This window comes from Lontra canadensis, unplaced genomic scaffold (assembly GCF_010015895.1).
Source record: "Lontra canadensis isolate GAN:19392208 unplaced genomic scaffold, GSC_riverotter_1.0 scaffold107, whole genome shotgun sequence".
Classification (NCBI taxonomy): Eukaryota; Metazoa; Chordata; class Mammalia; order Carnivora; family Mustelidae; genus Lontra; species Lontra canadensis.
This window is the reverse complement of record NW_022631101.1, coordinates 6,905,202-6,915,120: the sequence shown is the minus strand read 5'-3', so window position 1 is coordinate 6,915,120 and position 9,919 is coordinate 6,905,202. Positions and strand designations below refer to the sequence as shown.

General features: G+C 48.5%; 1 protein-coding gene across 1 annotated transcript in view; it reads left to right on the top strand.

Moving 5' to 3' along the window:
- Positions 1-2,156: 2,156 nt before the first annotated feature.
- The window catches only part of LOC116855967, a 109,568-nt gene continuing 101,805 nt past the window's right edge, over positions 2,157-9,919 (top strand). Inside the window, 1 exon segment of the mRNA XM_032839055.1 lies at positions 2,157-2,286. Coding sequence (XP_032694946.1) covers positions 2,223-2,286 — 64 coding nt within the window. The 5' untranslated portion in view covers positions 2,157-2,222.

Here is a 9,919-nt window from a genome sequence, read left to right as displayed (position 1 = left end):
AAGAGGAGTATTTTGTCACCCCAAAATATGTCTTTTTTGGAAAAAGGATCATTTTACTTTATTTCTTTAAGATTTCATTTGTTTATTGGACAGAGAGAAACACAGCAAGAGAGGGAACATAAGCAGGGGCAGTGAGAGGGAGAAGCAGGCTCCTCATCCAGCAGGAAGCCAGGTAGGGTCTAGATCCCATGACCTGGGCTCATGACCCAGTCCAAAGACTGAGCCACCAGGCGCCCCTAAAAGGATGATCTTAGACTGGTTATTTTAAAGATGCGGCAGATGAAGGTGTCTGGTCACCTCCCCAAATGCTTTCCAACGGGATCAGGTGGGGAGTTTAAAAAATGGTCGGTATCTGCTGCCCTCCCATTCAGGTTCTGTCCGTTGGTTTGGGTGAAAACAACAGTGTTGTGTTAATTACGGGCTCCAGGGGATCCCAAGTGAGGCCAGGGGTAAGCAAGAGGGCTTCCCATTATTTTATGGCCAAGCGCAGGCGCTGGGTCACGGTAAGAGGGAGCCTGCTGCACACAGTTCCGACGCTGTAGAGCGCGTGGGCGTCGGGGCGGGGGGAGGCCCCCTGAAAGTGTTGCTGGGTGGACGGGGTGGGGATGGGAGGAGACCCTGGGGTCCCGATCCAGCCCATCCCAAATATGTTGCTCAAGTGTCGCAAGAAAGAATTCGGGGCCATGCAGGGCCCAGCAAATGAGGGACACAAACAGGAAAGTTGACCCACACCAAGTACACTCTCAAGATGGGGGAGCAGGAGATCCCCAGGGAGCGCGCGGCTAGCCCAGGGCTTCGGGTTTCCCCGTGTGAGTGACAGCTGTGGACCAGGGGGAGGACTAGTCAGGACTCGGGGTGGGAATCGGTGGAAAGCGGGGTTTCCGCGCCTTTTCTTCCTTATTTGGTCAGGCGCTTCCGGTCATGGCACCCGCCATCTTGGGCCCGGCTGGTTTGCTCCGGCTTCTGGGGGCCCGGGGCCCGGACGGGCTTGTGACTCGGCTGCCGGGCGGCCGCGGTGCCCGCCGCGCCCTTGCGCAGGCGTCCGGGGAGCACGGGGCTGCCCGCCACCTCTGAGGCGGGCGCGGACGGAGCGGCTCCGGGCCGGTCTCCGCAGAGCCGCTCATTGTTTCCGCGAGGCTCCCACACAAAGGACCAGGAAGTGCGGCCTTTCCTGCATTTCGCGGTCCCGCCGGCAGGCGAGCGGCGGCGCGGGGAAGCGGCTCCGCGGCGGCTCTGAGGGCACGTCCCCCGACGCGGCTGGGGCTGCGCCTCGACGCTCCTCGGAGAAGGACCTCCAGAGCCCGAGGGGAAGGACGGCGCGATGGCTGAGGCTCAGGTAAGCGTAGCGTCCCCTGTCACCTGTGCCCCCGAAAGTCCCCGCAGGGAAAAGCTGCGGGTGCGGGTCCCGCTAGGACGCCGTTCCTGCCCTCCAGGAGTGTGCGGCGGTTTTCGTGACACCTTTTTATAAAGGATTCTGAGGCGGGGGCACCTGGGTGGCTCCGTGGGTTAAAGACTCTGCCATCCGCTCAGGTCATGATCTCGGGGTCCTGGGATCGAGCCCCGCATCGGGCTCTCTGCTCAGCGGGGAGCCTGCTTCCCTTCCTCTCTCTCTCTGCCTGCCTCTCTGTCTACTTGTGATCTCTGTCAAATAAATACATAAAATCTTGGAAAAAAAAAAAAAAAAAAGGATCCGGAGGGGCGCCGTGGGCTCAGTCCATAAGGCCTCGGACTCTTGTGGGACCTCGGGGTGGCCTGGGGCTCCCGGGGGTGTCTGCTTCCCCCCTCCCTCTGCTCCCCTGCCCCCGAGCGCGTGCGCACTCTCTCTCCGCCTCTCTCCCTCTCTCTCCGATAAAATACCTAAAACCCTTTTCTTAGAGGACTCGGACATGCAGCTCTTTAGGACGCTGGCGGGTGTTCCCTCTCCCTCCCGTGACCCGGCTCCCAGTAGCACGGGAACAATGGTCAGTGCGAATCGTGTCGTGCCCCGCTCAGAAATGTCCCTGCGGGACGGTTCGTGTGAAGATCGCTGTCGTGGACGTGGTCGCGTCCTGGGGTGTCATTTCAGGTTAGGTCCCCGCCGGATCCCTGAGCGGCTGCGGGCCCACCGGGGTTAAAAAAAAGCGCAAGTCAGCAGGATGCACCGTGTCCCCCGGTAACTCCCAGGTTCCGGAAGACAGACAGCCCTGCCGTTTGGAGTGGGACAGAAGGATGCTCTGTGTAGAATGCACCAGAAGGGCGCCTGGGTGGCTCAGTCGGTTCAGTGCCCGGCGTTTGATTTCGGCTCGGGTCGTGATCTCAGTTCAGGGTCGTGGGACTGAGCCCAGCGCCTGTCGCCCACGCTCAGCGGGGAGTCTGCTTGAGATTCTTGCCCTCTGCCCCTCCCCCGCTCGGGCTTTCTCTCTCTCTCTCTCTCTCTCTCTCTCAAATCTTAAAAAAAAAAAATTACGCTGGACATTACAGGACGTGGGCGCTACATGTGGCTTGTAATTTGTATAAACCCACTGTTTTCTCATAATTAGATTGGTAATTCTGATTTACTGCTCCGATTTCCTTTTGGGGGCCGTTATGGTATGTCCTTCTCTGCGCTGCGGGCACTGACACCAATTTGCTTCCCTGCAGCTGATGCTAACTTCTTCCACTTGGCTTGGTGCCCGCTGTGTAATGTCTTCGTCGTCCGTACGGGCTGGATGGCTTTACTGAAAGCTGTGCGGGAGCCATCGCATTCAAACCGGAAGCCCCCTCCTCTGAGTTTCTCTTTGCTTGTAGTTTCCATTGGAAAACGAAGGCTCCCTCCTTTGTGCGCTGGAGATGCTGACTCCTGGGAGTGGTGTTTGTAAATAATTCAGGCCCTTGTCCTGCAGATTTCTGTTTTACTCCACACCCGTGTGTCAGACATACTCTCTCTATTTCAGAAAAAGAAACCCAGAATCACGTAATTAACATGTTCGAGTATCTTAAAATTGTAAAACCTAACATAGCGTAAATGATGATTGGAAGAAAATTTTCAGTGAAATACTAGACCCAGAAAGGTTAGAGGTTTTCTTTTTTTCCCCAAATGTTTATTTAAATCCTAGTTAATATACATATAGAATGTAAAGCTGTTTTCAGAGCTTTTTGTGTTTGTCTTTGTAGTGTGATTAAAAGACAGAAGCGGCATCATCCGCACAGGGATATTTATAAGTTTTATGTCATTGAAAATGTTTCTTCAGTGTGTATATAATTGCTTTTTACATGTGTGGAGGTGTGCATAAAATGTAAAAAAGGTACATCGATTTTGTGTCGATACCTTCTGGTTTCCATCACTCTTCTCAGATTGCTGCAGGCTTGTCTCTGTATACTGTTCTGTCCTTTTAGATCAATTCTAGATCAGACAACCTGGGTTAAAAGCTAATCCCTTCCATGTACTGGATGTTTGTCAAAATATTCTCATAAAAAGAAGAATATGTTCTGTTAGATTATTACTTACTTGTGCATTAATTTAGGAAAAATCATTAGAATGCTATTTAGTAACCAGTAAATGCTCAAAAAAGTATTGTTGTGCTGTTCTTGCTAATATAGTAGAACCTGTAATTGTTATAAAATGCCTTCAGTTCTAAGTCCTCCAAAAATCCTGAGTTCTACCTCTGTTATTTATTTATTTATTTTAAAGGTATCCCTTGGCCCATAGGCTACGATCTTCTGTTAGAAATTCAGGCTCCGATCCTACTCCAGAAGTCTGGAACAGAGTCTGCATTTTCACAGTATCTACAGTTCAGTGTTGTGAAATTCCAACTCACACTAGAATCTGATAAGTACGTTTGTAATCCACCAGTACTTTCCACCTAAGAAATGGACACGACTTATATCGTTATATATATATTATATGATATAAATGCAGTTCTCGGTAACGTATATGCCTGTGTCGATGCGTTCATTTGACAAGCAATCTTGGGTAAACACAATATTTATAATGGTTTGGGGTTCATATGCCATCCTCTTACCTCAGAGCTAGAGAATGCATGTGAGAACATTGGTGTATTAAAAGTTATCTTCTGGGGGCAGCTTGGTGGCCCAGATGGTTAAACATCTGCCTTGGGCTCAGGTCATGATCTCCAGGTCCTGGGATAGAGCCCCACTGCAGGCTCCCAGCTCAGCAGGGAGCCTGCTTCCTCCCTCACCCTCCACTTCTCCCCCTGCTTGTGTTGTCTTTGTGTGTGTGTGTCTCAAATGAATAAATAAGATCTTTAAAAAAATTATCTTACGGATATAGCAGGAAACACACCTAAGCAAGAACCCGTTCTCTTTAATGTAAGCGAATGAACACGAGTTCATGCCCTGGTGAGTCATAGATAGAAGCATACCAGGTAAAGGTGTGACACAAAGGAAATTTTATTTGCAGCAAACAAGGAGTTTATCAGAAATAATTTCCGAAGCCTTGACTCCCTAAGCAAGGGTGAGTGGGTTCCTTTTACTTAGGGTTAGGATGAATATTTAGAAAGAGGAGCCTTGCCGTTCTTGTGGAGCCGGGCATTAGGTCGTGCACATGCCTTAAGAAAACTGGTGTGTACATAGTTTGGGTGTTACATAAATGAGCGGAGGTTTAGTTGTAGCATGAGGTAAACGTAACTGTCGGTCACCCCATGGTCCATGTGCAGGTGTGATTTGGAGGTTAAGCTCAAACTGGTCTGGGCCACTGGAGCCTTTGTCAGAGCAGTCCTTACTGCTTGAGGAAGTTTCCATTATGGGGGGCTGTGCCCATCAGGTCTTTTGCTTGAGTCGAAGGATAAGCTGGGAAGAAGAGCTTAAGGAAAATGGGGGACACAGCTCTCTGGGTACAGGCAGGTGGGCAGTAATGGTCCAGTTTTGGGGTGTAGCTGGGACAAATCCCTCCTCTGGTTTTACTCTCCTCATTCTTGAGCGGCTCAAGGAAAAGGTTCATCTTCTGGAGCTACTTTCCTGCTAGACGTGGGCATATCATAAGGACTGACTGCGGTGCAGAATTTCTCCTCAGCTGGTTTTAGATATGCTTGTGGGTCCCCAGGTTTAACCCCAAGCTGCTCATATCTACCATTTGTAATTTTATAGCCTTTGTGTGTTTTGACAGAAGTCATGCCAAGCAGTGAAAGCATGCAGGGTCCAAATAGCAGTAAGAGCAGTTTGGTTAGTTTCTCTTTTTATAGTCATACTGACATTTACTAGGGGAATTTATTCCTCAGGGATGGCCCACTGTGTGTATAGCTTTTAGCATCTCTAGAATAATAGTGATAAATAAAATTAAGAAGGTGTTCTTTGTGGGGCGCCTGGGTGGCTTAGTTGGTTAAGTGCCTGGCTCTCAATTTTGGTTCAGGTCATGATCTCAGGGTTGTGGGACCAAGTCCAGTGGCTGGCTCCCACGCTCCCTGGGGAGTGTGCTTGAGATTCTTTCCCAGTGCCCCTCCCCCTGCTCACACTCACTCTTCTTCCCTTTCTCTCTCTAAAATAAATAAGTCTTTAAAAAAAAAACCCGAACAAATAAAATACACTAGACATCACAGGACATGGGTGCTACGTACAGCTTATAATTTTTACAAATCCACTGTTTCCTGGGCAGAGATCAAGCTCTGTGCGCTCAGTGCAGTCTGCTCAGACTCCGTTCCTCCTCCCCCACCCTCATTTGCTCACTCACTCATAAATAAATAAATAAAATCTGTTAATCTGTTAAAGGGGCCTGGCAGCAAACAATAAGGCTAACGAAACCAGAACAGCGGAACTAGTGTCCTACACATAGAGATTGTTATGGTTTCGTTTGAGAGCCCTTACGGACGGAGGCTCTCCTGACCTTCTGAGGCTCAGGTCAGTGAATGGCTCACAGGAATGTTGTTAACTGGTGCTAGTAGCGTCTCCCTCGGGCCTTTGCGTAGAGGCCTGTTTCACTCTGCTGGGGTGGATTCAAGGTAGGACGCCCTCTAATTTGAAGGAAGAGCATGTGCTTAGTAGCACTGGGTGGGGCCCTATCTGAATAGAGTAGAGTTGATCCGGGGGTGACCCATTTTTCCCAGTTTGGAGGTACATCGGTCCCCAGTTTCATTTGGGTGAAGCTTAGTTTCAGTGGATAGAGGAAGGAAAAATTTCCTTCCCTGTTGCGTGCATCCTTCACCTGTAAGATTATTTATATGCTTAATGGCCTGAGAAGCCTGTGGGTCTGGAGATGAGAAGGAGAGCATTTTGGAAAGCCCTCCCATTGGGGGCCAAGATTTTAGTTTGCCCTTTGGGGTAGCTCTCCCTCTGGTGAGAGCTATTGGTGGTAACTTCAACCAGTGTTCTTGTTTCCTGGCACAACCTCACCAGAGTGTTTTAGGGTTCTGCTTGCCCATTCTGTCTTCCAAGAAGACTGAGGCTCCAGGCAGAGTATAACCTCCACTTGATAACTCAGAAATGGTTTTGAATATAAAGGCTGGTCCATTGTCATTCTGGATTGACATTGGCAACTGAAATTGAGGGATTTTTCTCACCTTTACTAAAGCTCTTGTTACTTCGTTCTTTCTGTGTCTCAGGGAAAGGCCTTAGTGTCGTTTCCCCCCCCACCCAACCCCGTAAATGTATCTACAAACACCAGGGGCCGTTGGCATTACAGTAAAGTCTGTTCACCAGTCCTTCCCTGGCACTGGCCAAGGACAGGTCTATTTTAGTTAAACCAACAAGCTTAAACTTTAATTTACAAAGATAATCCCAGATACATGGATGTGAAAAAAATTTGGGTTACTTCATATTTTTGTGGATTTTAGAATGCCTTTTTTTTTTTTTTTTTTAAAGCATTTGTCTTTTAACCAGCTAAATACAACTCTTACCTGTTCCAGGGGCATGCTTCCAGTGACCCAGGGAGTTGCTGCCTCTTTTTTCTCAGGTTTATAAGGGAAGGAGGAAGTGCTCAAGGACCAAGCAGCCAGGGGGGACATTTAAACTGGGAACAACAATCAGACCAGCCAGCCAGGTGGGATGGAGGTTTCAGTTTCACAGACCTTACACTAGTCTCTGTTAGGTCACTCCCATTTTGCTAGGTTAGATCATCCAAAGCCTGTGAAAAGGCTGGGTCCTGTGATCTTCTGTCATCAGGGATGTCTAGACTCATGCTGAATGAGTAATTAGTTCCCTCAGAATACTCTGACCTAATACTATGCTGGCTTGTTCAGACTCTGTGAAACAATTCTAGTTTACCTCTCAAAGCTGTGCCACAGGGGCGCCTGGGGGGCTCAGTCATTAAGCATCTGCCTTTGGCTCAGGTCATGATCCCAGTGTCCTGGGATGGAGCCCCACGTCAGGCTCCCTGCTCGGCAGGAAGCCTGCTTCTCCCTCTCCCACCCCCCTTGCTTGTGTTCCCTCTCTCACTGTATCTCTGTTATAAGTAAGCAAAATCTTAAAAAAAAAAAAAAAAGCTGTGCCACAGGGTGCCTGGGTAGCTTGGTTGGTTAAGCGGTTGCTTTCAGCTCAGGTCATGATCCCAGGGTTCTGGGATGGAGTCCTGTGTCCGGCTCCCTGCTCAGCAAGGAATCTGCTTCTCCCTCTACCCTTCCCCCCTGCTCGTGATACATGATCTATTTCTCCCACTCTCTAATAAATAAATAAAGTCTTTTAAAAAAAAATGCTGTGCCACAAACCTGGTGTAACTTATCCCAGCAGAAGTCCTTCTGAGTCATAGTAGTCGGAGTGGATGCTGCATTGCAGGGGATGTCAGAGCACCCATCTGGCAGTCACAGCCGTGCAGAGTGAGTGCTCCCTTCCTCCCCCAGGGAATCTACTCCCGGCCCCGGTAACTTAAACAGGTTAGCCAGGGTGAGCTTGTGGTGCCCACTGCTTCATGTCTTCGAAGCCAGGGAGCCAGAGGCCAGAACCTGGCAAAGACACCTGTCCCATCTGGATCACCCTATTTGTAGCTGAACTAAAGCGAGTTTGCTCCTTGGTGAGTCACAGACAGAAACTACATGGTGGAGTTGTCACACAAAGGAATATTTATTTATAGCAAATAAGGAGATCACAGGGAATAATTTCCAAAGTCAAGACTCCTGGAGCAAGAGTGAATGAGTTCCTTTGATTTAGGCTTAGGATGATTATTTAGAAAGGGTAGCCTTGTCATCTTACATAGAGGTGGCCAAAAGGTCATGCATCAGACTGAAGGAAACCATTCTACACATACTTTATATGTCATGTAAATGAGCTTTGTGCTTCCCTTGGGGGAGAATTTACTATGTTAAAGAGGTAAAGGTAACTGTAGGTTATTCTGTGGGTCCGTGCCTGGTGCGTCTGCACAGATGTGAGTTGGGAGTTAAGCCCAGACTGGTCTGGGTGGTCTGGGTACTGGAGCATTTAGTCAGGGCAGTATTCACTGCTTGTGTAGTAGTTTTTGTTGCCATTATGGGAAACTATGTCCCTGGGGTTTTTTGCCTGAATTTAAAGCTAGGCTGGAAAAAAAAACAGCTTAAGCAAAATTTGGGACAAATTCAGGGGGTATAAGCAGGTGACATTAACTGCCTCTTTCATCTTAGGTACATTATGAACTCTGCCGGTGGCCACTTGGTGACTGTGGTATTTACTGCAGGGACTGCTGACATTCAGGGATGTGGCCATAGAATTCTCTCAGGAGGAGTGGGGACGCCTGACCCGCACTCAGCGGCAACTGTACAGGGATGTGATGTTAGAGAACTATGGAAACCTTCTCTCCTTGGGTGAGGGTAACTTCCTTCCAGATTTCCCAAACCACCCTCAGGGTTTTCTTCCTTCCCTTGAAGACCATCTCTTGGAGGATTCTTCTTTGCATGACTGGAACTCAGATCGCTGCAATAAGGGAAGTAAGTAGGGGTTTAGAGATGGAGAGAAAAATCTTCATGATGTTTCCTTTCCAGCTTTAGCTTCCCCTTCCTTAGGAGAAAGTCATCATTTCTGTAGATAGTGGCAGTTTGAAATTCTGAGGGACGTAAAATGTTACTCCCCACATCTTTAACTCCAGTTTCCACTCCTTATTATTGTAGTTAGTTCTTGGAGGTGGTATCCAAGATCTGAATGGTGGAAATCCCTCCTTCATGTTCTCAGTGGGCTGTTAGACAACAGCTTTTGGGAAGTCATTTTCTAGAATTCTACAATGCATTCTCTTCTCTACTGAGCATAATACTGGATTGAAAGCTAGAATCTCCAGCAATATTTATCCCTTTTTTTCTAATAAACAGGTCTTGTTGTGTCAAAGCCAGACCTGGTCATCTTTTTGGAACAAAAGAGGGAGCTCTGGGATGTGAAGGGAAAGGAGACAGTAGCCATCCACCCAGGTAGGTGGGAATGAATTAAGCAGACGACAGAGGTGAGGCCCACAGGTCAAGGAGGAAGGTAGACCTTACGTTGTGGTGTGGGTAGCTTTCTTTGAATAGAAATGAGTTTGAGAAGCCTAGGTGTGTTTCTCTTGCTGTCAGAGGGATACCCCCTTCCAGCACTCATCCTGTTCTTAAGTCCTGTGGGGATTCTCCTTTAGTTCTAACAGTCTTCCAACACAGTCACAGCATAGATAACATCCTCTGCTTGGATGGTGAAGGCCTCCATGATCTGAGTCCTTTTCCCTTGCATTTGGAGGCCTGGGGAAATCTGTGCCTATTTCTGAGGAACTCTGTGTTAAGCCCCCTTTTTTTTTTTCTTTTTTTAAAAATTTTTATATCTTTGTTTCACAGAGAGGCAGTGAGGGCGGGGACACAAGCAGGGGAAGTGGGAGCGGGAGAAGCAGGCCTCCCGCTGAGTAGAGAGTAGGACGTGGCGCTCCATCCCAGGACCTTGGGTTCATGACCTGAGCCAAAGGCAGACTCTTTTTTTTTTTTTTTCCCCTTTTAAAGATTTTATTTATTTATTTGACAGAGATCACAAATAGGCAGAGAGGCAGGCAGAGACGGGGGAAGCAGGCTCCCCGCTGAGCGGAGAGCCGGATGTG